Raw genomic sequence first — 27,846 nt, 5'->3', positions numbered from 1 at the left:
CCCCCCCCCCCCAACATACTCAAGTCCAACAATCTTATCTTGGCTTATCGCTCCTACCAGCTTTCATCCTAGCTCCCTCAAATGGAGAGCAAGAGGAAGCAGTTGCTGGGACACAGAGATAAAAGAGAATAGAAGCAGGACATTTCAGTAGGATTTAATGCATATTGAAACAGGGGATTAATGCATTTTCATTTTCACATTGCTCTGTATGGGCATCTTACTGCACCTCTGGTGAAGTAAAGTGACCTTGAAACTTCTGAAGAGTGGATTGGGGTGAGACCTGCAAGCACTTCTCAGAGTTGGAAGAGCTGAGTACTACAGTATGTGTCTGATGTTAGTGCAAGGCTGATTTTTTGACTGAAGCTCTGTTTCCCCTTTTCTGCAGGGATTCCTGAAGAATGAAAAAGATAATGCATTGCTGTCAGCCATTGAAGAGTCTAGGAAGAGGGTAAGTTGGAAGCAAGCCCTATTTTTTCCTTAAACCCCCCCCCCCCCCCAAAAAAAAAACCCCAGTGGGGTCCCCTAAGGAGTTAATAAATTAGATATTTAATAAACTACTGGAATTTAAGATGACTATATTGAGAATATAGAAAAATTAGACATTAGGAAATACTTGCTTAGAATTTCCAGAAGAAATACTTGTCAGCTTTATTTCGACTGCAGTATTTTGTAGGGTCAGGAAGCTCACAGTGTTAAATCTGTTTGAACAGAGAAGCTGTTGTTCGTAAGGCACAGCACGCTTACTCCAACCCCCTCTCTACATGGATGCTGCCTTTTCTAGAGGTGATAATGCCTAGGACATGGGGTTTATTTCCTTTTTTGCTCCGAGAAGTGCCTTGTGCGCCAGCTTCCCGTACAGTGATGACATTCAATGTATTTATTGTAGCTGTTTAGCCAGGTTACAGTAGTTGTTGAAGTACATATTACTACTTTCAGGCCTATGCAGCAGAAGTGCTGCAAGGTTTAAATCTTGTGTCTGTAGAAGAGCCAGAACACCATACTGCATCACATTGTCCAAAGGAAATCTCTCACGTAAGGGGGGAAAAAAAAAAAAGCAGCTTTTTTTAAGCAGTACAAAGGAAAATGCTACAATAAGAGAGTAAGAGTTGTCACTTAGGTTCAGGGTTTGCTGACTAAAAGTTATCAGTTAGGCTCAGGGTTTGCTGAGTCCAGTTTTCTTCCCTGGAAAGGAAGTACTTAGTCTGTAAGAAAAAAAGACAGAGTTAGCCTTCCCCCATTCATCTGCTGTCTCTTCACCTCCAAGCAAGTAGCTGTTTCGAAGATTTTTCTGAGCTGGAAGTTGTTTTCTGATGTGAAATTCATCCTGTTTCTGAATCTATTTATACTTTTGGTATCTGTCATGTTCTGGGGCAATGAGTTCCACAATTGAATTATGCAGTGTGGAAAAATGCTTCCTGTTGTTTGTCTTAAAACTGCTGCTTGGAAATGTCATTGCATGCTTCCTAGTGCTTATGTTACGATTGTTTCCCTCCATGTACACTTGGGACATCAGGTTTAGAACCGAGCCTGTGTTTCTTTCAAATGATACGAAATAGTACTTAAGCATTATTAAATTATTTTAATTACATATAATTATACTGTAATTATTGAAGCATATTTAAAACCCTGTTGAAATGATTACAGTGAAGGTAAGGATAAGACCTATATTCTACCATGAAAGTATAAAGTAAATTTATATAATTAAACAAAGAAACACAAATCTCGTGCTCTAGCTGCATGCATGCACCATAATTAAATGTTTTCCAAATGTCACTGTCTCTTATCAGTTCATTTATACTGGGGAGCATTTTGCCCCTTAATTGACAATATCCTAACAGTGGGCTGTTATGAGATGAAAAACTTATTCAGCCAACCAAGATATTTAGTTATGTACAATGCAGCACAAAGCTATGTGAAAGACAGAGAAAGTTGGGAAAGGGAAAGTAGTGGAAGATCCAATATAGCTTATTGTCTATTTAGAATTAATGGAAATATTTTTATTTCCTGTCCCGGTATACCTGAGGCTACTAGTTAGCATCACCCCAACAATAACAGGAAAGGTAGTGAAGCATCTTCTCTATTATAATGCTATTGCCAAAATAAGGAATATTGAGGGGAAAAGCTGTTTCCTTCCACGAGTGCCCCAACTGGATCTGAAGACAATGTAGCACATAAGCCATTTTAAAGGTAAAAGGATGTTTTTTCTTGGGATATGATTTTCCTACGTGCTTTTCTGAGTTGTGTTCCTGATGAGAGAGACTTTCTGATTCTTTGTCACTTGTTAATTTTCCTCAATACTTTTATCCTATTTCCCATTTAAAAGAAAAACATGCTGGTAAAGACCTGAAAATGAAATATGAGCAATAAACACACATCTCTCTTAAGAATGCAGTAGGTCAAATCTTTATAGCCTCCAGGGAGGTGAAAAACTAGTTGCCATTAGAAAAGTTAGTCTCAAGAAACCACACGGATCAGTGATGACCTGGATATTTTGTGCGTGCTGCTAAATTAAAGAAGCCTATCAATTTCCAACCTGCTGAGTTTTGTGTGTATTGCAGTACCATGGAAGAGACACAGATTCCCTGTTTTGCCAGCTCGCATACCAGGGTATGTGAGAGTTGTCTTAATGCCACACAGACCTATTTTCTGAATCCCTTCGTACCTGAACAGGAAGGCTGTTAAAATAATATGCAGCACATCATTAGCTCTTGAGGGCTGATCTGGTTGATTTATCTAGTTGCTATTTTCTGTTTCATTTTTGAGCTGGTCTATTAGTAGCAGAGCTAGGCAGCTTGGTGTTTCTATATGTTTCTTAGCTCTGGTTCTTCTTCACCAACAGACTTTTGCTATGGCTGAGGAGTATCACCGAGAATCAATGCTGGTTGAATGGGAACAGGTGAAACAAAGGATTCTTCATACTCTGCTTGCATCAGGGGAAGATGCTCTCGATTTCACGCAAGAAAGTGAGGTAACTTGGTCTTTCTAAACACTGTGCGTAGTCATACACAGCATGTACACAGCTGGCACTCCAGCTCTGCTGAAACCACCTCTGGATTATTCTGTAGCTACAACTGTGTGAAAATGAGAAATATCAAATCTTTAATTCCCGAATGGCTGTGACTAGCAGAATGCATTGTCTAGTGAAATATCAAACCTTTATGATTGTTTTTATTGACTAATGGGTACAGGCAATGGAGCTCCTATTGCTGAAACTATGTTTTAAGCAACATACATGCAAGCTGGAAACTTGGTTCACGCTAACACGTATTAGGTCAATATACACAGGGGACAGGAAACACATTGGGGTGAACTTCACCTTCAGGAAACCTTTGCAATGCTAATGAGACCAGACAGTTTCTCAGGTGCAACTGTGCTCGCACATAGGTCTTAGAGTGTCTCTTTCTATTATCACTGTGTGCTACGTGGGACTTATGGCTTTTCTTAGGAGGCTGATGAAGTACCAAACGAATATTCAACAACAACAACAACAAAAGAGCATGCTTTCCTTTTTACCTTGCTGTCTCATGCAGTGCAGATTAAAATTTTGTGCTGCTAAGACCTCTAGTGTTCAGCAATTCGAGGTTAATCCAGTAGTGACCAAATCCTTTGGGCAAGACTGACCCCATGTTTAACATGGAAAGGTATTGACTAGCAACTTAAAACATTCCTTATCTTCTGTTAGAACTTAAAACTTTACAGTTTATTCTTTTAAAGAAAGTGCTTGTTACACGAGTAAAGCACAGTTACGTGCAGAGTTGAGAACTCTGCTCCTCTGAGCTAGAGGCATCGGACATCAGCTGAGATCCCTGGAGCACAAAGTTACATCACAGCTCCTGCACAATGCTCCATGAAAACTGCAACCTTGAGAAGAGATGTGATAGGGGATGGGGGAGTGCAAGTTGCCGTGCTTTCAGGCCACAGAACAGGCCCAGTTTTGTGGGTTTTTTCCCACACCCCTCCCTTTAAAAAAAAAAAATCTTGTTCATTGGAATGACTTATAGAGCTGCACAGTACATTAAAATAAAAGAAGCCCTTGGTGTTAATGGGGTATGACCTGTATAGGGATTTGGAAATAATTAAAGTTGTTAATGAAATGTCCCTTTCTGATTACTGTTCTTTTAAATATAGGTTAATCCCAGTTAGCATACATCTTTTTATAGAAGCTGTCTTCGACCGAAAGTATTTTACTGATACTTTACTGTGACTCCTTGGAAGGTTGTCCAGCTTTTCAATATTAGAAATGCTAAATAATGCAGGCTGAATTCATTTAAAACTAGGAACAGCTATCCCATTATTTTAGGATGTGAGTCTGAAGACTTGGCAGCTATTCTGATAGCTTCTAACATCTTTGATTTGTGTGAGTTACTGGTGTGGGGTTTTCCTTTTGAAGTGTGGATATTAACTGCTAGGAGAAGCAATTTAATAACCTACTCTGAAAAGGTAAAACCCCTTTCCTGATGTTTGTGTCAAATGGACACTATCCCCAGTCCATGGCACTCAAGATGCCAAGCATGAAGTTGGTGGGAGGGAGGAGGGGAAAAAACCCCACCCCTCTAATGTTTTTCATGAATGACTCAATGTACACTATCACTCAGTAATACTCCACTCTCTGTTTCAAAGCCCTCGTAGTATCACTATGTCATTTCAAGAGCATTTAAAATCCTTGATATATTCTAGTCTTAGCCTCAAGAAGTCAAAGGTCTGAGAGGTTTGAAGTGCATCTACTGTGTTAAAAGCCTGTTATCTAACCTCCCCACAGCAGGTTGTTCTTCTAAAGCCTTGTTCCAGTCAAATAAGTTTTTTGTGTGTGTGTGACACAAACAGACACAGCCTGTAGAATATAGTAGAGGCTTAATTGATATCCTCTGGAGATGGAGAATCAACTGAAAAGGCACAGATCCAAACGCAGCAGGGGGCCGGTCTGCCTGCAAGCCAATTCTCAAGCTTTGGGCAAGCTAATTTGGGCAGAGTGAAATACCAACACATTATTCATGGAAATAAGACCAATTAACAGGCAAAGCTCATGATTCAAAGAACCTAGCGCAGGACTTGCTATTAGGGTTTTCTGTTCCCCCTTGTCCTCCAGCCTGGCCTCTTTCCCCGTAAGGGAAAAACAGAGCTGATAAAAAGGTACTTCTTGGGGGGGAAAAGGAAGGAAAGCCTCAGTTTTGTTTTCAAGGTATCAAACACCTCTGCTCTCAAGGCATTTTTTCCGAGTCTTGTTCCACTAGGTGCTGAGGCATTTCTTTTGTCCTTTTATTCCATGTTTTTCTTTCTTCCACCCCCACCCCAAGCTCTTCCACTCCTGCTGTCAAGCAACCCGCTCCTGCAGTGATGGAGAGACACTGTCGCTCTTGGTTTCCATTCTGCCCCTTTGTATCACGTCTTCATATCCCTTAAATCCCAAGGACACCAAGATGCTGTCTGCTCCCCTGCTGCACCTCAGTGTATATTGATGGTGTTTCTCCAGCTTGGTCTCCTGCCTAGTTATTCACTGCATCTACTGGCCAAGCCATTTGGAGTGCTGACAAAATGTCTGCCCAGACTTCTGCTGAGGAATGTGCATATGCATATGAGGGTGATGAATAATGCATCTTTGTATGCACACGGTTTGGAGTGCAAGTGAGGCTGAATGCTTGGCTGAGTACAAATGAAGGAGGACTCCTTTGAAAAGCAGCATCGTTAGGCTAAATGAATTTAAAAGATAAAAATGTGATGGCAGTGCAGTATAGCTGCAGCTTTCACGAATGGATAATATTCAGAATAAATATTACAGTTCTGAAGAATATTTTGGAAAGACCTAAATTCAGAGCAGGGAGAAATAAATGTGGTTGATAAAAACAGCACAAGCCATTTAAGCAATATCAGACTAGAGATGCAGAAAAAATATGTGTGTGTACTTGCACTTCTGCAGTCCTTTGTGCATTACCCACTTTTCTGTTTTTCCTTTTGCTGCTCCAGTTAAGCTTAAGAACCTAACCTGAAACACAATTCTTCTCGTATGCAGCTAGCTGCTGTTTTCAACACATCTTTCATAACCTTTTCCTTGCTTGAAAATTTGATACGTTCTGACTTGCCACCAAAGGATATCCCCTCCCTTCCCCAGATCCCCCCCTTAGCTTGTAGGGCATGCCTCTTCAGACTCTGGTTGCCAGCTACAGAAGGACTGCATGCACAACTCTCCATTTCTGCAATTCAGGGTGAAGAGTGGAAATGACCTTCCCCGCTCTGACTCATGCTTTAGTTTTCCTTTTGAAATTTCCTTTTAGCACAGCCATGAGATAGTTCAGTGAGCTAGTGCTTTTTTTCAGTTTAATAATTCAAAGATTAAGCCAGAATGCAAGTATGAGATGGAAAAAATAGGAAATAAGTTTGCTTCCATGGCTCTTGGCATAGGAAAGAAAAGCATAAGAAAAGCAAGACAAATTCTGGAGTTCCTGATTTTTTTGCTTTGCTGAAGTGCCAAGTCAGTGGGCATTTAAAGAATTTAATTTCAGTGTGGCAGTTCTCAGCTGTGGCAGATTGTTAATAAGTGATCCTCAAATCATAATGGTTAGGGTAAAATTAAAATTGGAGAAAGGAAAACCCAAACCCCAGAGCAGTTATTTCTTAGTTTCAGGTGTGCACTTCTGAATTCAGACTCTTACCTGTGGGTTTTAACCCATCAGTCATATGCTGCACTCTCTTGGCAGCCATGTGGATGCTCTTTGGTGCTGCAAAGCAGCAGCAGGAGAAAAAGGAACCAGATTCACAAAACAAAGCCCCAGTCCTTATGTTTCTTGTGTTTGGGCACTGGTTGAAAAGTGATGCTAAGTCACAATGTACCCTTCTTCACTTGCTTTAGAAGATGAAACCTGATCAGTAATTAACGACAACGTCCATAATTTAGTGTTACTTTAAATAACTCTGCAATTTATCTGGCACAGCATAGGGGAAGGCTGCAAAGCGCTATTTCTGCCATCACGTCTGTTTCCCAGGAAACCTGCTTTAACAGCTTCTTTGTTCTTTAGAACAAAGAATTTGTCATTTTTTAGGTGGGTTTAAAGGAATTTGTGTCAGATGATTTGGCACTGAAAGAAAAACGCAGATGCTTCCGAATATCAGTATCCATTAAGACTGACTGTGGAGAATATTTTTAGTGTAAGTTCAGTTACAAAAAGAAAAAGTGGGATTTCTCTGGGGTTTTTTGTAAGGCATTTTTATACTGCCTAAGGTCTAAATGCATCTGCCTGATTTTATAATCAGGTTGGACATAATTTAAATAGCACTATTACTGAGAAATTAATGCAGTAATAAACTGTTTCCAACAATTTAAAAGGATTGTCCAGGTTCATCTTTGATACCTTCATTCATTTATGTTTCACTATATCAGGGACAGACACAACTGAGTATTTTTTATTCTGTAATCAACTGTTGTATGCTATGCAGAACGCAGTAATCACAAATATCACAAAGTTCTTATAATTTCTCAGTAGAGGTCAATGCCCTTATCTTCACATATAAATTCCTAGCTAACTCGGAACAGCTTCTTGGCCATTGCAATTGTGTCACTTTATTTGTCTTTAAATTTTAAATTGCGAAAATTTTCCTGATCAAAACTCCTGGATTGGGACAGTGTAGTCTTTGCAAGAACATACGCTCATGAATGTAAGGGAGGTCCTACACAATAGAAGATAACCTGGCTTAGACTGATATCAAATTAAAATTATAAGTGTTTGGGAATGACTGAGAGACTGTTCAGTCATAGACTGATCGGTAACATGTCTGGAAGTTCATATATTTGTATTATTTCATTCCAAGTTTGGGATACAGTTCTCAAAAAGTGAGATTCTTTTGAAGACCCTGTCAGCATTTCATCCTCATTCAAAACAAGAAACCGAATGATGACACCATCTGCAGAAAAGCTACCCATTTCTTGGATCTTTTCCTGAAATCCACGCAAGCCAGGTCATGGCAGGAACATTGGTCCTGCTGTGCTGTGGCTTGACAGGTGTCAGCAAAGCTGAAGTCTAAAGCCGATTAAACTGAAAGTGAGAACAATGATTTTTTTCCATTGCATTTGGGCTTTGTGTTGTTTGTACAGGTAGCAAGTTGGTCACATTTAGCTGAACTCTTCCAGGAAAGACTAGAGCATGTCCTTAAGCAATACTCGAAGGTGATCCTATCTAGAAAATAAAGTACTGACCTTCTGGGTAACTGATGAAAGAAAAAGTAAAGCTATTTGACAGTATTGCTGAGGTGCAGTATAACAGCTAATGAGGATGTGCAGCTAGCCATAACTGACTTTGATGGTAAAAAGCTTAATTTTAAAACTCTGCAGATCTACCTGCTCTTTCTTGGAAAGAGTTACTGATTCCAGTTTAGAGGCGTATCAATGGACTTGAGTTATACAGTAACAAACCACGGCATAGCAATGCCCCTTCTCAGTGTTTGCTCAGCCGCTTTCAGTATTTAGCTTATGTACTTTGCATCCTCTCTCCTGGTAGAAGTAAACAACCATCTTAGATCCTCATAGCTGTGCCGAAGCTAGACACCTGAAGTAAGCTGAGCAAGGTTTGTGTGGAGAGGTGACATCTTGTTATCGGACCAACTACACCTGGGAGAGTCAAATGAGCTGTTGGGTTCAGAGCCTGAAATTCAAAGGCTGTTGCTTCAGTTTCAGACCTGAAAACATACTTGCTTTTCTGAAAGCTTGTCTGTTCCTCTTTGCTTGCCCCAACTATGTCAGTTGGCTTCATAATAAATATTATGCTTGTCTTTTATCTTCAGACCGTCATGGCTGTAGCACTTCTTATGAAGCAGCTGATATTAAAGGACTGTTTACCTTGAAGGGATCTGTCTTTAATATGATTGTACTTTATTTTTCAAATCCAAGACTTGCAGTGCTGATGCTGAAGTGAAGAATTACATTTTTAGGAAGCAGGAAACATCAGAGAGTATTGCATAGTTATTTGGGAGTATTCTTTCCTCCAGAGTGGTGAACATCCGTGTTCAGTGGTGGCTGTACTGAAAACATACCTGTGATTTGTAGCGAATATAGACTATTATGTTTTATAAAAGAGTACGAATTCTCCATGCCATGACTCGATCAGCTGTCCCTCCCTGCTCCGCACTGAAGATATCTCAATCCTGGCATAGTCTCTATGGGTAGAAAGGTGATTTTTTTTTTTTTTTTCTTTTTCGGGTCAGGATATGGCCAGCATCCTTCTTCCTCCTGCAGCAGACCGGCAGTGGGGCACTTTTCAGCAAATAATTGAATGCTGCAGTCCCATTTTGTGTCTGTGCCATGGTACTGGGACAAAACTGGAGTGTCAGATTTGCTAGACTGGATCCATTTGAGCTGGTCCATTGAATTCTGTGTCCTTGCTGTGATGGAGGTGCAGACTAGCTGCTTCGCAGCAAGACACTAATGTGACAATAAGCAACCTTTCAGGAAATAAAAGGAGAGAATTAAAATTATAAGATGCTATCAAGAGACACTGATGTCCTGATTCTAGAGAGCTAATGGCTGGTTTGTGCAGTGAATAAGGAGGATTTCTGTCACTTTAAAAAGTTTAAGCTATATTGGGAAGATAATGGGGTATTGCAGTGAGACTATGCATTTTACTCTGTAGATAGTCCAAAACCCTGTTCTTAGTTCTGTCAGGAACATGGTTTTGCTGTTGTTCTTTAGGAGTAGATATATCGGTAAAACGCATTGCAGTAATTTTATACCTTATATCTTCTTACACGCTTCTCATTAAACAGCCTAGCTACGTTGGTGAGTTGGGTCCTCCAGGTCGCAGCTCTTTGGACAATGTGGAGATGGCATATGCTCGTCAGGTGAGTGGAAATGAAAAAACATAGTTAAACTTTGTTTTCTAGAGAGAGAGAGAGGTGGGGAAAAAAAGATCTGTGAGCATAGTGTGTAAAAAGATATGATAGGTAAAACATGAAAACGTCTGCCTGGAGTTAAAACGCAATTCAAAAATACAGACATTTAGCCTGACTTTTTAGAAGTGTACTCATTTGTCTGCTACAGGATTTTTCTTGTCAAAAGGAGATCCTGAACACCATATATGACTGTACAAATAATTTATGCTCATAGTAAATGGAAACTCTTTTAACCTTTCAAAAAAATATTTTTTTTAAAAATTCATGTCAACATGTAATTGTACACAAATGAAGACTTTCTATTCCCTTTATTTTCACATGTGGAAAATCATTTTTCTGATGTGTACGTGTAAAAAGAAACATGCTGAAGTCTTAATCCTGATGTTTGTCAAATTATATCCCTTTTTAATGGCATTGCTTATGAGAAGTTTTAGTGCATCAGCTATGAATTAATATGTCTGGTAGCGTTAAGACTCTGAAAATTTTCAGGGAGAACTGATAAACCTTTACATAACCATTTTGTTACTTTTGTTATTTGAGATGATCTGTTTACCAGTACTGGTGGAAACAAAATGAAAGAGAAGGACTTGATTTTTCAAAATGGAATATCTGAAACAGCGTAGACAAAGTGTTGCTAATTTGCACACAATTACTGTTATTGTGTACATTGGCTCACTCTTTGCTGAGCCAGATAGCAGCTTGTACATCTGTTTTTCTATGGCTGCATTCAGTTATGGTAACTGTGAAGAAATGAGTTGCAAAACAAGGTGCATGGTTGTGCTCATAAAGTGTACATTTGATTTAGTGGTTGTTAATAGTACACTAATTTGTTTCATATATACTGTAATATACCTGCATTAAGGGTCTTCCTTATAGCATAATTATGTCTGTAGTTTGAGGCTATCAACATTATTCCCTGACGTTTTGTGAATATGGGAAGCCCAGCCTCTCTAGCAGTACTAGTTCCAGGGGTAGCTGCAGAGTCACCATGTCTTCCCCATGGATGGGCAGGTGGGCTCGTCACGTTTATGGTTGGCGTGCAGGCTGTTTGTGATGTGCTGTGGAAACGTGGCATTCATGGCCAGGCTTCTGCTACCAAAACACTTGGTGCAGTCACCGTGTGCTCCCAGCATGCCCTCTGGAGAAGCTGGCCTGGCTGAGCCGTCCTTGACATCATCTTGCTTGAGTGCAAAAATACCTGGGTTTCAGCACTGGATATGGGGCTCCTGTGGTTTCAGTTGGTAGTTAGGAGTCCTGGAGCTCAGGCAGTCCATGCTGTTTCAGTTTATTATCAGCCATGAAATGCGTTTTAATCACACTGAAATGACTAATTGTTCTTCATGGATAGTTCAAACTGTTTCACTGAAACATAGTGAAGTTCACATGTGTGATTTCACTGATGCTAGATTCTGGTCACAGTCCTGAGCTCTGCAACTTGTTTGCACGCTGAGTGCGTTGAAGTAGTAGTGCATGCAAAAGGGACTTAAAGTATGATGGCACTGCCTTTCTAGCATTGAGAATGATTATTTTCAGATGTAGCTAGAAGGTCTTTGGGCTGAGAGTAGAATAAACAATAGTAGAAGTAGCTAAATTAAGACCAAGATTTAAATCAAAATGGGTGTGTGCATGTATATATACATTTAAGGGCAGGTTTTGAAAGGCCAGGTTTCTGTTCTCCTTCCTCTGTGTCATATTTCCCTGAATACTGCCAGAAAGCAGCAAAATTCTGTTTCTTTTATGTCAGCAGGTAGGAGGCTGCCATGTAGGGGAATATCACAGCCTCCAGTTGTCAGGTCTCTTCTGAATCTTTGTCCTCCAACAATTACCTGTAATTAGTCTAACAGGGCATTCAGTGTAGTGCTTTGCGATGCAGAACCCCTCAACAGCTGGATTGCTGGCTACCTTCAGGCAGGCGTGGGGATTTGGCATGTTGTGGAAGCGGGTTGGTGCTGATGCCCATTCCTCTTGCATTGTATTAGAAGCGGCTAATGCGGGTGGGAAGCAGAAGGGACTTGCTGGGGGCACTCTGTTTCTGAAGCCTGGTTCAGATTTTGTTCCTGTGGCTGGGGAGGGGGAAGGAGAGTAATACATATTGTTAAACTTGCTTACTTTCAATATGTTTCAGATTTATATTTATAATGAGAAGATAGTGAATGGACATCTGCAGCCTAACCTGGTGGACCTTTGCGCTGCTGTTGCAGAACTGGATGATAAGGTACTGCCAGTGAGTTAACATAAGGAAATGTATTTAATCTGTTTTCAGCTATGATTAACAGCCTGCTGACATTGGTGAAAAAATACTGATATTGCCAAAAAAAAAAAAAGGCATGGCTCCACAGAAAACACGGAGCCAGTACTGGAGTCTTCTCTAGTACAGCAGGGCCCACATGTGATGAACTTGGTCATGGTGAAAATTTCTTAACACAGTGAGGAAAAAAAGAACCTGGTTTCACTGCAGTGTCCCATCATGAGTGATGAGCTGTTGGGGAAAAAAATTGCTTTTCATTTTAAATGTGTTCTGTTGTGTTTGGTTTTCAAAATGTGGTCTCCTAATATCCTTTGAATGTATTTAGCTGTAGGTGAAGGGTCTTTTATCAGACCCTGCTAGATCTGAAGCAGGCTCCCATAGCAAAGCATAAAGCCCCTAGGATTGACTTTAAACCAATGATCTGCTTTTGGTTTTTTCCCCACTCCTTTAATTGCGTTGCTTTGATCCACCCCCAAAAAACAAATGTACAAACCTGGCCACATTTGAGAACGCTTGGAGGAGAATACTGCAGGAGAGTCAAGTCATGAAAAAGCTTTGCACATGGGGAGAGCAAAAAGCTGTTCAGAAGCTGAAGGGCAAATGCTTCAGTCAAATCTGAATTACAGGTGTGCATCTTTGCTTTGAACAACTCTGTTCATTTTGCTAGGGACAAAGTGGTGAGTTTGAATGTTCCTGCTGCTTTGAAGCACTGAGATCAAACGCCTGCCCTTGCTGGAGCTAACAGTGCTGTTACTTCTCAGTATTTTGCTGTTTAAGCAGGGATACTCCAGTCCTGGAGATACTAATACAATCTTGTCCTTATGAATGAGCAGACCTGGATGGCTTTCAACTTTTTTTTCAGACCTGAGTCTTTGTCCAAGTGATCAGTGTCCTTCAGATATTTCCTATCACAGTTGATTGCACAGCTTTCCAATGGCAGCCAGAGCAATTGCTTATATGGAAGCTGATGTTGTTATGGTATTTATTGAGTGGTGTGTACAAGCTGGAAATGGGGAAGGAGTCTGAGCAACAAGTACCCAGCCTAGTTTTGGAAATCATTGTCGATCCTGGGTGACAATTGTAGGTACAATATTTATAGCCATCTTCTTGCACAAGAATTACGCATAGAAGCCTGGGAAATTTGAATTCTTCAGGACAGAAGTGGCTTACCTTCATGACTGCATCCAGTATCTCCATTACAAATCTAAATAGACATTACTCTTGTGCTTCTGTGCTTTTTTTAAGCATCAAAACACCATGTAGCTCAAAAAGGTGTTGCTTGTTTGTCTCTGTACTAATGGCTGTTGTATGGAATGGCTCATTTATAGAACATCTCTGAGATGTGGGCCATGGTGAAACAAATGACTGATGTTACCCTGGTTCCTGCTAGCGATGCCTTGAAAGTCCGGACCAACATGGAGGTGCGTATGGAGTTCGTGAGGCAGGCTCTGCACTACCTAGAACAAAGGTAAGGTGAATGCTCTGGGTAGCACGGTTTTAGAGTTCCTTAATAATAAGCCAGAATGACTTTGTAATGCACACAAACATACTGACAAGTCAGCTACCTCTCACTGCTTACAGAAGTGTCTTGTTGCCTGTCTTTCCTGCAGGGCTTAGAGCAGCCACTTGAGTATAAAACTGTTTTAGTTAAAAACTGTTCTAGTTAAAAAGCCCTCGAATCTGTGGGGAGGTTGTTTAAAAGACACAAAGGCTTTTTGTTCTTTCTTCTATGTTGCCCTTATCTCTATGACAGATATAGAATATTTATGTAAAGATTTTTCACTTGTGCAGTGAGATCTATTTCCCCTCTGCACAAAAAAAATCCCCTTTTGTATAGTCCCTTTCTGATTGCTGATCACTGTCAGGAGCTAGCGCTGGGAGGAAGTGAGGACAGCACTGGGGACAAATCTGGTGCAACGAGTCAGGTTCTGATCATGTCATTTCTACACTGAAAGGTTTTTGTAAAATTTGAAGAGGCTGAAGCTGGGATATCTAGCAATGATTTTCAGACTTGGGAAGGTGGTTTACTGTCTGTATCAGAAAGTATCAGGGGGGCCTAAGCTCCTTGGCCAAGAAAATGCTTGGAGAATTGCAGGCTATGGAGCAGCCCAAAGCTGAATCCCTGGATGGCTGTATTACCTATTCATTGCACATGTGGATATTGCAGTGTCTCCTATCTAGTAGCTGCCGATGTAATGCCAGCAGGCTAGTTCAGCAGTGGAAAGCAAACAATAGCTGCAGTGTAGTGCGTGGGCATTTGTTACAGATACAGATCTGCCATCTGAGCCCAGAAAGTGCTGCGCTCTGATACAGCACACTGGGAAGAGATGTTTTCATCTCCTGGCAGAGCCTCTTCTTGGCCCCTGACAGTAGGTTGCCACACCTCATCAGCACTTGTTTGTCACCCAGGGGTGGTGGCGGCCTGCCTGCCTGTGCACAGATGAACTGACACATCGGAAGGATCTTCTGTTTCCAGTTCTTCAGTCTCAGCAGTGTGCGATGAGCCAGTGACTCTTAAGCTGATTTGCCAAATATCCAACTTGCTAAATTTGCACGGTGCCATTAACTGCTAACTGAAATTAGGAATTAGTTACATATAGTTCCCCCATGACCCTCCCAACTGTGGAAATTGGGCCCTTCAGGCTTGATTTTAAAAAAACAAAACAAAAAAACCCCACCAAACAACTGTGCCTTGCTTTGTAGCTTTTCTTTCCTAGCAGGAATTGGCTAATACTGGGGTGTTTCAATGCCTCACCAGCCTGTCACACGTATGAGGAGGAGATGTAATGCTGCTCACAGCTGTTCTTGCATTAGTTGCTTTGGAGCAACAGTGATCTTAAGCCCTGAGGAGCATATGCTTAACTCAGCCATAACGTTAGTTATCAAGATATGCTGATACTTGCTTATGTTTAGCATAGCCTTTCAGTTTTGCATTCTGTTGTTGCACAAGTCTATTGTGTGCTGAAAAAAACAAAACAACAACAACAACAACAAACCCAAAAAACCCACCTTCATGTAATTTATTGCTGCTGCTTATATAGGTATTCCTTCAGTGTACAGACTTCCAAGACTTCTGCTTCTAAACATGAATATTAAATTGATCTGCTTTGATTAAAGGCTTTGATGGGTTATTTTAGAAGATGTTCTCAAAGCTGCCTTTACCAGTTGTTTTTCTCTAAATTCCCCTTTTCTCTGTGATTTTCTTCTGGTAAGTCCATGGCCCTAAGGTTTGTATTTGTCCATAGGGCAGGGAGGAGAGACAAACACATCTGTGGTGTTTAACTGTTCTTTTGTGACAGGATTGAGAGTTAAAGCATTAGGATGGAAAGGCTTTTTACCAGTTATGTAATTGAGTTTAATGTAGTACTAGGAGAACCTGATGAGAGGAACTTCACAACAGAGTTGAACCTGGAGCAGTACACCACAGACTCCACACATGGTGTCTGTTGAGACTGCTGAATACAAGGATCTTCCTAAATTGACAGAAGTTTTTGCCTCATTTTGTTGTAACCATAATGTTTGAACATAAAGGTAATTTGCTTTAAATGCCTAATTCTGTTGGATCTGAAAGGCGGTGGATGTTTTTGTAGCAAGTATATTTCAGTCTGTTCACGTTTGTTTTGTTTGTGTTGTTTTTCAGTTACAAAAATTACACCTTTGTGACAGTCTTTGGAAACTTGCACCAGGCTCAGCTGGGTGGAGTCCCAGGGACCTACCAACTAGTCCGCAGCTTCTTGAACATCAAACTCCCTGCACCTGTCCCTGGTCTCCAGGTATGTCCATCACTTTTAGCAACTGAGCTGAAACAATAACACAAATCTGTTTGCTCCAGCACAGCCACGAAGCTAATGCAGCCTCCAGTGGTTTTTCTACTGTTTAAACTGCTTTTAGGGCAGCAGGCTCTTATTCCTTTTCTAGAATTTTTTGTTAGGAAAATGGAAGATAGTAGACAAAATCACTTTGAGTTCAGAGCTAGTCCCAAAGCATGGTGCTGCTCAGTAGTTTTGAGTTCTAAATTCTAGAAATTATGGTCTCTTCTGGTGGTCTTTTTAGAGATCAACAAGTGAGTATTAAAATATGTTATGATGTAATCTCCCTGCTTTGTTTTTTCTCCTTTTTTTGCACTTATTGTAAGATGGTGACACTAGTTGTTGATGACTAAATATGTAATTAGTTAATCTGAATTGTAGCCTGAGCCTTTTATTTAAGAATCTGAATAAAGTCCTGCTCACCTGCACATAATAGAAAGTGCATCGTTGCGCACCTGCAAAATTACCAGATAAACAGGCAGGCTGGGTTGAAAAATTAAAGTTAAAAGTTAAATGAAATAATAATAAATTATAGCATTGAAGAGCACATAGCTGAGTCTAGCTGTCCTTTTCTTACCTGCTGAGATCCATGATTAGTTTGGTATCTTTCTGTTTCAATACAAATATTTTTAATACCTCAGTGGTCTAATCCAAGTCCACCTCCTGGGTGGAGAGGCTATCTGTATGCTAGTTCTGGGTTTGTCAGAACCTCATTCAGAACTGAAACCTGGGCAAGCAAGAGAGTCCCATCCTTTGCTGCTAGGACGTGCACAGCTTCCACAGGACTTAAACCTCATGACCTCTGGCTTCTGTAACACAAACAGAATTTTTTACCAAAATGGGTGTGTTCGCATAAGGGCAGAAACAATGAATGAGGCAAATGATAAAGAAAATTAATTCAGATATGCTGCTTTTTTTAAAAAAAAAAATATTATTTCTTACTTCATTTTCAGGATGGTGAGGTGGAAGGCCATCCTGTCTGGGCACTGATTTACTACTGCATGCGCTGTGGAGATTTGACTGCAGCCATGCACGTGGTGAAACGGGCACAGCACCAGCTGGGAGAGTTTAAAACCTGGTTCCAGGAGTACATGCACAGTAAAGATAAAAGGTAATTGAGAACTAGGAAAGATCTTTGTGAGGGATGGGAATTGCTGTGGAGTGGTGAAATAATCAGTGGCTTGGTAGAAATATAAGAAGCTCAGGTCTCTTCTGGTGGTGATGGCTGCCTGGTGTTTATATTGCCTACCTAAACTACATGTAAGAAGTTTGCATATTTTAATTTGTGGCTTTGAAGTCTAGAAATCTCCATAGAGAAAGAGTTGTTTGAAAACATGCAAAAATTTACATTTCAAAAATAATATAGTGGTGTAGCTTTGCTTTTTTACTGTAGGATCGTCCAATGGTAGGATACTGCATACAATACATCAGATTTAGTCTGCTGTCACGAATCCTGTGTCTTTTTTCCCCCTGCCGCTTATTTTAGTTGAATTTCCTTTGGGGAATGCTTTTACTACACCTGTTTTCATAAGAATGACACACAATAAAAGCAAGTAGTGTTTGCTAGAGGCCTTTAGAGGCATTCACTCTCATTCTTGTGCTTATTCTCCTCTTCCAGTTTTTGCTATCCGTCGCTTGACAGAGGCCTCTGGCCAAACTACTGATTGTGTGGTTGCAAGCAGTTGAGTTAGTGCATCTTACGGTGTGCTCGGAACTCTGCTGCGGTGTTTTAGATTATCTTCTTTATCTTTCCAATTGCAATGAATTTCAAACAAGCGCACGGTCACCTATTGCATTATAGCTGTGCTCCCTTCAGGGGAATGGCACTGTGCTAAGGTACTGACTGAAATTGGGGGAAACCAGAGGGCCCAGGTAAGTGCCAGAATGTGAAAGAGTAATATCCCACCTCAGCCTATGACAATTTCATTTGTATGTGGGAATCCCTCATCCTGCAATGTGTTGAAGGTATTAGGGCACTTCAGGTATGAAAATGTGAGCAAGAACCTATCAGTTTGCATGTCTTAAAAAAAGGACAAACTCAGAGGAAAAAAAATCAAAGTGCCGTTTACTGAGTAGTGTGTGCCATGTATTCTTCTGTAAATTAACCTGGTTTGTAGAGAATATCTAGGAGTGCTCATTAGAATAAGATTGTTCCAGAAACCTTAGTGAAGGTACTGTCATTGTTTTCATTACAAACACTTTAATGAGATACAGTATAATTGATTTATTTTGGTTTAGTTACAGCTAGGAAAAGGTACTCTGCCTACAGATTTGACGAACAATGTCTTAGTCTAGGAGAACATTTTACTGATTCAGTTCTGTAAATACAAGAGGGTACAAGAAATAGAATGACAAAGAACATTATGACAGTATTTAGTGATAAGGATGAAAGTGTCTCTCCTAAAACTTCATGGTACAATGACCTGCGCACTTGTTAGTTACTAACTGAAAGAGTTCCGAAGACTTCGTGAGCTCTCTTTTTCTGAAATTATGAAATAGCAGTCAGACAAAAATAGCTCATCTACCACAATATTAATGCACCCCTAAAGAGGCTGGTTGGTTTGTTTTTTTTCCCCTGCAATGGGTATTTGAAGATGATTCTCCATAACTTCAATTACATGTTTAAATTCATGTGTGCAAAATTACCTACAGACGTAAATAGAAAGTGCAAGAAATATTGGCCAGTGCTTAATGTCATTATGCCTTTGCTGTGAATATGCATATATTTACACTGATTTGTATCTAGGTTTCCTCATACAAGGAAGGAGGGGTTTTATGTCTTTTCCTCCAATCTTTTCCTTAGACTATCTCCTGCCACAGAAAATAAACTGCGTCTTCATTACAGACGAGCTCTGAGAAATAATACGGACCCGTACAAAAGGGCTGTTTATTGTATTATTGGCCGTTGTGACATTACAGATAACCAGAGTGAAGTTGCTGATAAAACAGAAGATTATCTTTGGCTAAAAGTAAGTGTGGAGTTGGAATTGTGGTGGTGTTTGTTGGTTTTTCTCTGTTTTTAAGAACAGGTCTAAATGGTATTGCATTTCTGCACCGCTCTGCTAACCTTCCTACTTCTAGGTCTGGTGTTTTGCATCAATGTAATGCATGTGACTTGACCTTGCAGATAGTGAAGGGCTGGGAACCCGAGTCCCAGGGCTGCTTTGTTACCCTCTGTACTATGAGGTGTTAATTTGGGGACACTTGTCTTTGGAAGTGTTGTGTTCTTCATATGACACTGATCTTTGCCAGCTGATTTTACAAGTGTTAGCTTGCTACAATGAGGATCCTTTGAATTTTCCTTTCTGGTTGGATTATAGCTGAAATGTTGGTGTCAATTGGCAGAAGACGACACTGTCAATGTCTTTATAGTCCAAAGTCCTTACAGTTCTGGTGGGGGCATGATAGATACTGGTCAGTATCCATTTCTCTCCTTTATCAGAAAGAGGGAGTAGAATGATATATTTGTTAAGACTGGGTAAAAAATATATTGCTTTTAATTATAGCTTAGTGAGTATTCAGAGTCCCAGCATCGGAGTTTGATGGCATGGACGGATACAAAAGGACCCCTGAGTCTGCATGGATTTCTGCTGTTGCAGCGTTAGAGATATTTGCTTCCCAGCAATGGATGAACCTGATGTTGTGACTAGAAGTAGTTTCTAGTCAGCTGGTGAAATCTTAGGAGGGGTTTCAGATGGATTGAGTATCTTCTAAGTACATCCCTTGTGCAAGGTGAAGTTGAAATATCTGTGCTTCTTTTTTTTGGATGTGTTTTTTAGCTGAACCAAGTGTGTTTTGATGACAATGGTGCAGGTTCTCCACAAGACCGACTAACATTATCACAATTCCAGAAGCAGCTGCTAGAAGACTATGGTAAGAAACCACAATACTTGGGGCTCTGCTTTTCGGCTTAGCACACTTTCCAATTGTTATTGCAGAAACCCCAGACTCCACATAAAAAACCTTATAGCTCTCCACTAGTGATAGGCATCTTTAGGGTGTTCCTGGACAGCCTGCTTCCCTAGAGTAATGGTAGAATTCAGTAAGACACAGCGAATAAGTCCTGTGTGTTCCCAGCAATCCAGAGAGTGAATAGTCATCTGTAAACAACACTGCTGCTATTTGCACTTTATCCATACTAAATTACACATTGTTTTCTCTCACCATAAATACGCTAAGGTCTTTTAGCAAAACTTCTGTCTTTTGGAATACGGAACAGAAAAGCAATCATTACCACATGTATTTTATCTGTGCACATCCATTGTTCATTGTTTCCCTTAAATTGCTGTTTCAAGCAATTTTCTGGGGACCCAAATCACAGGAAGTTGTAGGAACATCCACAGCCCAAGAGAGTACCTTTTGCTGTAATCATCTTCCAGTCAATCAAAATTAGGTCACTTGGACTATCCAAAACAGTTTCATTTCCACAGCCTTCTAGTTTGTAGCATCGTTCACACCCAGATAAAAATGAGTGGAAAAGAAATACAATAAGCTACCATTGGTGTCACTGAATAGGAAAATCCAGGTTTTTAACATTATTTGTACCACTTGGCATAAGTATAAATGAAGACAAAAAGTTGTGGTCTCTAGAGAATCTATTGCAGTCTATCAGAGTTGGTGATTCGTTGTCTGAAAAGAACAAAGGAACTTTTTTGAGCAACTGTTTATTCTCTTTCACTTCCTGAATACGTCTTTATGTTGTGGCTTTTTGTGATATATTTGCAGTGAAACAGTTATAGATAAGCCACTGATGTGTGATTAGGTATTCAGTTTTGTCTAGTGTGTTTGTTTGTTGGCACTGAATAAACAATAGTGATGCACTGTGACAGGAAGTGTCCACTGTCAGTGATCTCTGATTGCAAAATCATTTTCACTTATGCTCTGTGTATGTGTTATTGGGTTTTGATTTGGTTTTTTTTCAGGTGAATCACATTTTGCAATGAACCAGCAGCCTTTCCTCTATTTCCAAGTATTGTTCTTGACAGCACAGTTTGAAGCTGCAATTGCTTTTCTCTTCCGGACAGAGCGCTTGCGTTGTCATGCTGTTCATGTTGCATTGGTCCTGTTTGAGTTAAAATTGCTCCTGAAATCTTCTGGTCAGAGTGCACAGCTATGTAAGTCCTGCATATTTACTTTACAATAACAGAATATTTTCTGAGCCCTTAGAACACCCTGTAGACACTACAGGTCTATGTAACTGATCAAACAAGCAGCATTTATCAGAACAGTCTCCTAAAAGTTAATTGTTTTAGTTGTATTAGAGCTCTGGATCGTGGCTCTGGCAAATTTGAGATGAAGATCAGAGCAATGTCTCCTGGCATTAGATTTTCTGATACTGTTGTTTCTGACATTGCAGTAAGCCATGAGGCTGGTGACCCTCCTGGCGTCAGGCGTCTAAATTTTGTGCGGCTTTTGATGCTTTACACCCGTAAGTTTGAATCAACAGATCCAAGGGAAGCTCTGCAGTATTTTTACTTTCTCAGGTAGGAGCTGATATATATCTCTAGATTTTCTCCTAGTTACTAGTGCTTAATTATTCTTATCTGAGAAGTCCTTAGAAACAGGAGTACCTTCCTCCTTCCCTTCCTTTTGTAGGAATGAGAAGGACAGCCAAGGAGAGAATATGTTCTTGCGCTGCGTTAGTGAACTAGTAATTGAAAGCAGAGAGGTATGTTCGGCCATGTTTTGCCTTCCTCACTTAAACTGGAATTCATTTCTTCACTGAAATCTTTATTAGGCAGGACAGTCTTAAACAGTTGTTTGCTCTTTCTGATGCAGACCTAGATGATGGGAGATCTTGCAATGACCATATGTTTAAGATGTCTAATCATGTCTTTTTGCCTGTTACTTATATACAAATAATTTTTACATGGATCACCATTTTTCATTCATCCATGACTGCATCTTAGTACTTAGTAAATATGTTCTGAAATATGTGCAACTCATCTCTCTATTTTTGTTTTCTTTTTTCTTACTTTACATCTGTGTGGATATAGTTTGATATGATTCTTGGAAAGCTGGAAAATGATGGTAGTAGGAAGGTGAGTTGACAATTTATGTTTGTATTTTACATAAAAAGTAAAAACCATGTGTGATTTCCTAAGTAGTCATGCGGCTAGATTGCTTTTCTTCATTTTTCAGTAGCCAAATTATTGCTGTGTTTGAATACATACAAGTTCTCCAAGTACGAGGTCCTTTTACAGAATAATTTATGACCTGCCCTAACAGAAGGCAGATCAGGAGCTGTAGGGCAAACTATGTCCCTGTAGTCAGCCAATGTAACTAAAGAAACAAATGCCATCAGGTAACTTCAGTGAGGTCAGAATTTCACCTTTACAGTAGGAAATGCAATTTAGTGCACATTAGTAAAAAGCAATTAGTAAAAATGGCATGCTTGTAAGTGGGCGTGAGATTGTTGTGTGCACTGAGGTGGGTGTGTGAAAACTGTCTGTATGACATTATCCTCATTCACCTCAGAGGAGAAATGTATTGCAGCCCATTAAATATTCTTGTAATTAAGGGAGCAAAGGCTAACAGACCACAGGCATCGCCACAACTGATCTGTCCTCTCCATATAGGCGAGGGTAAGTACTGGATCAAAGATCAGCCATTTTTAGTTATGAAGGATCTTACTTCTGCTGTAAAAGTAGTAATCTAAAAGTAAAACATAACCTTATGTGGTCAGAAGATAAAGGAAAGCCTAAGGTTTTACCTGAAAAGAGGAGAGTGCATGCAAATGATTAAAATTTTAGATAGTCAATGAAGTTTTTCTGTTCAGTGCAGCAACTTTGGCAGCTTTCTGTGTAAAGCAGACTCCAGAATAGTTTAAATCTTAATTTCAAGATTAGGGCTCATGCTGCAATCATTGCTACTGTCAAAAAAAAAAAAAAAAAAAAAGTTATTTCTGGCAGGATTTCCTTTTAGATGTTTTTGTTCTGTCAGTTTAAAAGTGGTGAGATTGCACACACAAGAGCAAGGTAATCTTTACAAATGTTTTTTCATTTTACCGTTCTTTGTAAGGTAGTTTTTACATTACCATCAGTGGTGAATCCTGTTTTCTTGACTTTATTAAATTCCTTTTAAACGTAACTGTGTTATTGTGTTTCTTTGGTATGAAACCAGCAATCTTAGCTTTAAAATAAATTCTGCTAGATGATATAGTCTTACTTTTACATCCTCAACTACGGTAAAATCCTTTCCAGATATCCTTGACTCTTTCCTCTCTCTTATTCTTCTTGTGTTTATTGTTTCTTTTAAAATTCTTGTTGCCCTTGCATTTATCTGTGTAAGATTTCACTTGCAACCTGTCATGCCAGTATACACAAACAGCATCCCTGGAGACCCTGACATGTTATGTGCTGAAGTCTTTTGTGTTTTCTTCTCCTCTGTAATGTGTGTCATCAGCAATTAAAATAATTTAGAATTTGACCTGTTATCTGGGTCATTTTGAATGAATTAGAAACCACAGATGTTTCAGTGCTGACTCCATTCTGGAGACAGTCTCTCACAAGAGCTCTTTCTATTTTTAATGTGTCTCTTTTGCGCGTTCCCATGGAAATGTGCAGGCCATTCTAATCGTAATCCAACATGTAAAATATTCATTGCCTTGACAGAATATTCAGGAGTTTTTAAGCATTCTGATTTGTATTCTCTTCTCACCTTTCATTTTTGTCTCACCTCTTTTAGCCTGGAGTGATAGACAAGTTTACAAGTGACACAAAACCCATTATTAACAAAGTGGCTTCTGCAGCAGAAAATAAAGGATTGTTTGAAGAAGCTGCAAAACTCTATGACCTTGCAAAGGTAAATATCCTCTATGTGCTGCCTTAAATATGTACCTGGTTCACCATTTTTTTTCCAAACATTCTCCCTGTGATTAGGAGGTCAAATTTAATCTTGGAGATTGAATTGCCCTTGTTCAAGCAGATTACTTCTACTGCCCTTAAAGCAGAGCCATTGGCTGCATGGAGAGGGGTTTCAGTGTGCAAACCCAGATTGATTGCGCTCTAACCCATTCTGATTTAAGACATTCTGGTTCTTTTGAAGAGATTGCCCCATGTATGATTTTATTCTGGCTAGTGAAGTTATTTACCTGGAGTGTGCTCTTCCAGTTTCATAGATGTTGAATTGAAGTCTAAAATAGTTGGGCTTTATAGTGAGTATTCTTGTTTCCTTTTTGAAATATATTTGAAATAAAAGTGGATACAACCATAGCCACTGTTTTAGAAGAAAATTAGGGGAAAATACTTTTTCACATGAGCCAGCAGCATTATGTTGCTCACAGCTAATATGATCTTGACTCTTTATGGGAGGGAGGCATCTCTGAACTTGCACTAGGCACCACCTTTCTGCTTTTTCAGTGAGTTTAAATCACTAAGTTCCATCATGCTCCTTTTATTTGTGTGTAACTTTAATACCAACAGAACCCTGACAAAGTTTTAGAACTGATGAACAAGCTCCTCAGTCCTGTCGTTCCCCAGATTGGCACTCCCCAGTCAAATAAAGAGCGTTTGAAGAATATGGCTCATTCCATTGCTGAGAGGTAAGACAAGGGGGCAGGACTGGGTGATTTGCCTGGACCTGACCTTGGACTGTCGGTTCAGTGGGTATTAGTTCCTGATTTTGTTTCTGCTGGCTGGACCATGGCATCTGCAGCAATGCATTCAGGAAGACAGAGAAGAGGTCAGAATTGACCCTGTCCTGCTCATGATGGCTTGTAGTACTGAAACCAGAAACATAATCTTCAGTGGCAGGTCAGGTAAATTTGCCAAGAAGCTTTTCCTGATTCACCTACAGATAAAAGGGAATTGTAGGATTGCCAAATGGAGACACAGAGTCTAGTAAGGAGCAATAAATGTAATGAATTACATGTTTTAGATTATATCAAATATCACAACAGTTGCAGACTCATTACACACAATTCACTTGTTTGAAATAGTGTTGAAAGTGCTACAAAACCAGTAATTCTGAGTTGTAACAGCAGAGCGGTGAGTTCAGTAGCTGTCTGAAAACTGTATTTCACTGCTGCTTTAATGAAAGCTAAAAAAGGAACATTTAAGCTGAGGTGTTCATATCGCTAATGTAACCAGCAGCCCTCATTTCTACAGCCTGTTACTTTAGGAAAGTGCCATGTGGTGTTTAGAAAAGAGAGAGAAATGGAAGTGACCAAAAGGAATGTCACCTGCAGTGTCGGTATGCTAATTAGGATGTGCATTTAGAGACATCAGTGCTCAAGATTCATTAGCAGCTAGAAGTTAGGACTAACCTGCTTCTGAAAGGTTGTAATTGCAAAATAGCTTTGGGATTTTTTTAAATCATCTTCTTTTGGTGCAGCTTGTCACAGTGACCACCATGGACAATTCCTATATTTTACTAGAGCAAAATGTGGGTACCTGTGAGAAATGTCTTACTGTTTTTCTTCCACCATTCTGGTGGGGAGAGAATAAAAATAAACAAAGCACACTTGCTCGCACTTTGAAATTGGGAGGACAAATACAGAAATGTATTGATTTCAGTCAGAGGCCTTTGCCTTTCTTGTTTTGACAAGTGGCAGTCACTCCTCCAGTCAGCCCTTCATTTAGTCAGGCTGCAGACTGAGTGAAAATTGGTGCCATATTGACTTAGCAAGAGACTCATTTGGTAGCAGACGTTAAGAACTAAACCTGTGGCTTGATTTTAAGCTTCAGCAATAATGGGCTTTGTTTTGCTACTTGCTTTGATCTCTGACAGTGCTAAATATTACTGTTCAATAATGCCACTTTACACCTGCAAACCTTCCATGATTGCAAAGCCAGAGCAGTTCTGGCTAGCTCATTTTCTTGCCAATTAAATGTAATACAAGGGTTGTTTTTCATGTACAGTACTGCAGACAGTACTGTAGTGATGCAGCTTTCCTCCTGTGCATTCTTGTGATGTTTTTGGAACAGGGGAAACACCCAACAGAAAAGGCCTATCTGGCTTCCTCCTCTGCAGCAGCATGGTGTGTACAATGCAGTTGACCACTCTTACAATATTACTTTGAGGAAGGAGCTTCTTTCTGACCTTGTGCTGTTAGGAGTGAGAGCAGACAGCCCTCCAATTCATCTCCTAGCAAGTGTAGCTAGAGAGAGCATGCAGAAGTGTCTAATCAATTTTTAAGTCTTAACTTCTTGCCTGAAGCAGGCAGTTGTGCTGGAGAATTGTCCTCTGTAAAACAGCATGCTAAACGCGCATGTACAGCACTTGCCTTGCAATTCTCTGGTTCCTGTCACTGTTTTCCCCATGAATATGGGAAGTGTAAACACTTAAAAGGAAATAAATACTGGGTTTGATGGAAAACTAGAAGAGAATTAGAAGTATTTTTAAAAAGCCACTTTCTGCCTCCTGGTTAAGGGAAATTAAAGCTGTCCTTTGTTAAATGCCTTCTGTCCTTGTGCTCGATGTTTCCACTTCCAAGAATTGTAAGAGCACGTTTATAAATGGTTGCCATTTTGCACAATAAAATTGTAAAACAATGTCTTTCAGGTACAAAGCTCAGGGGATAAGTGCAAAGAAATCCGTTGACTCCACGTTCTACCTTCTGCTAGACTTAATCACGTTTTTTGATGAATATCACGCTGGTCACATTGACAGGGCCTTTGATGTAAGTTTCAAGAGTTCTGTTTGAAGTGCAGCCTTCCTAATGCCCTTGAAAGCCCAGAATGTCTCAAATAACATCACTTAAAACAAAAAATTGTATTTAATGAGTTAGAAGCTGCTGCAATGCTATAGGAATTTAAAAATGTGTTTCTTCCCTGTTGCTTGATAATCGGGAAGATCTTTCTGGAGCTATTTTTTAGACATTGAACAAAATATTCCTGCTACTCAACAAAGTGAGGAGATAAACCAATAAATAACAGTGAAATGATTTCTCTCGAATGGATTCAGGAGCATTTCATTAGCACTTCAGAAACATACTTTAGTAGTATATGGTACATAGGACGTTCGTTATCTACCCTGATTCCTGCTTTCATTTTTTGAACGCCTAAAGCTTGTACTTCGTTAGTATAGTTAAGTAGTATACTTTAGTAGTACATGGTACATACTTCAGTAGTATATGGTACATAGAATGTTGATTATCTACCCTGATTCCTGCTTTTCTTTTTGAAGATTATTGAACGCCTAAAGCTTGTACCTCTTAGCCAAGATTGTGTAGAGGAAAGAGTTGCTGCCTTCCGGAATTTCAGCGATGAAGTAAGTAATGTCTCTTGATTTTAGCTTCCAAAAGCCTTTTGCTTTGTGTTGTGATTTAACCCCAGCCAGCAACTAAGCACCACGCAGCCGCTCACTTGCTTAACCCCCCATCCAGTGGGATGGGGGAGAAAATTGGGAAAAGAAGTAGTACTCATGGGTTGAGATAAGAATGGTTTAATAGAACAGAAAAGAAGAAACTAATAATGATAACACTAATAAAATGACAATAGTAATAATAAAAGGATTGGAAGATACAAATTATGCACAGTGCAAATGCTCACCACCTGCCGATCGATGCCCAGTTAGTCTCCAAGCGATGATCCCTCCCACCCCCACTCCCCCAGTTTATATACTAAATATGACATCACATGGTATGGAATACCCCTTTGGCCAGTTTAGGTCAGCTGTCCTGGCTGTGTCCCCTCCCAACTTCTTGTGCTCCTCCAGTCTTCTTGTTGGCTGGGCATCAGAAGCTGAAAAATACCTTGACTTTAGACTAAATATTATTTAGCAACAACTGAAAACATCAGTGTTATCAACATTCTTCTCATACTGAACTCAAAACATAGCACTGTATCAGCTGCTAGGAAGACTATTAACTCTATCCCAGCTGAAACCAGGACACTTTGTTAAAAGGATCTTAAAACCGTGTCATTTCATTATTCTTATTCATTAACAGGGAAATAGAACGGAATTATTTTGCAT

General features: G+C 39.9%; 1 protein-coding gene across 3 annotated transcripts in view; it reads left to right on the top strand.

Annotated features, from left to right (window-relative positions):
* The window catches only part of NUP93 (nucleoporin 93kDa), an 85,614-nt gene that overhangs the window by 51,614 nt on the left and 6,154 nt on the right, over window positions 1-27,846 (top strand). For 2 of the 3 annotated variants that reach the window (XM_010584345.1, XM_010584355.1), the window contains exons 4-20: window positions 386-448; window positions 2,840-2,968; window positions 9,748-9,822; window positions 11,999-12,088; window positions 13,450-13,589; window positions 15,762-15,894; window positions 16,884-17,041; window positions 18,734-18,899; window positions 19,710-19,803; window positions 20,853-21,044; window positions 21,287-21,413; window positions 21,526-21,598; window positions 21,927-21,971; window positions 23,617-23,733; window positions 24,354-24,472; window positions 26,434-26,551; window positions 27,058-27,141. In XM_010584345.1, the coding sequence (XP_010582647.1) occupies window positions 386-448; window positions 2,840-2,968; window positions 9,748-9,822; window positions 11,999-12,088; window positions 13,450-13,589; window positions 15,762-15,894; window positions 16,884-17,041; window positions 18,734-18,899; window positions 19,710-19,803; window positions 20,853-21,044; window positions 21,287-21,413; window positions 21,526-21,598; window positions 21,927-21,971; window positions 23,617-23,733; window positions 24,354-24,472; window positions 26,434-26,551; window positions 27,058-27,141 (1,923 nt within the window). Of the gene's footprint in view, window positions 1-140; window positions 274-385; window positions 449-2,839; window positions 2,969-9,747; window positions 9,823-11,998; window positions 12,089-13,449; window positions 13,590-15,761; window positions 15,895-16,883; window positions 17,042-18,733; window positions 18,900-19,709; window positions 19,804-20,852; window positions 21,045-21,286; window positions 21,414-21,525; window positions 21,599-21,926; window positions 21,972-23,616; window positions 23,734-24,353; window positions 24,473-26,433; window positions 26,552-27,057; window positions 27,142-27,846 lie in introns of those variants that run through there. The other variant, XM_010584366.1, reaches the window with a different exon arrangement.

Source organism: Haliaeetus leucocephalus, unplaced genomic scaffold, assembly GCF_000737465.1.
Source record: "Haliaeetus leucocephalus isolate CR32 unplaced genomic scaffold, Haliaeetus_leucocephalus-4.0 Scaffold92, whole genome shotgun sequence".
Classification (NCBI taxonomy): Eukaryota; Metazoa; Chordata; class Aves; order Accipitriformes; family Accipitridae; genus Haliaeetus; species Haliaeetus leucocephalus.
Note: the sequence above shows the minus strand (reverse complement) of the source record. Positions and strands in the feature narration are given on the sequence as shown.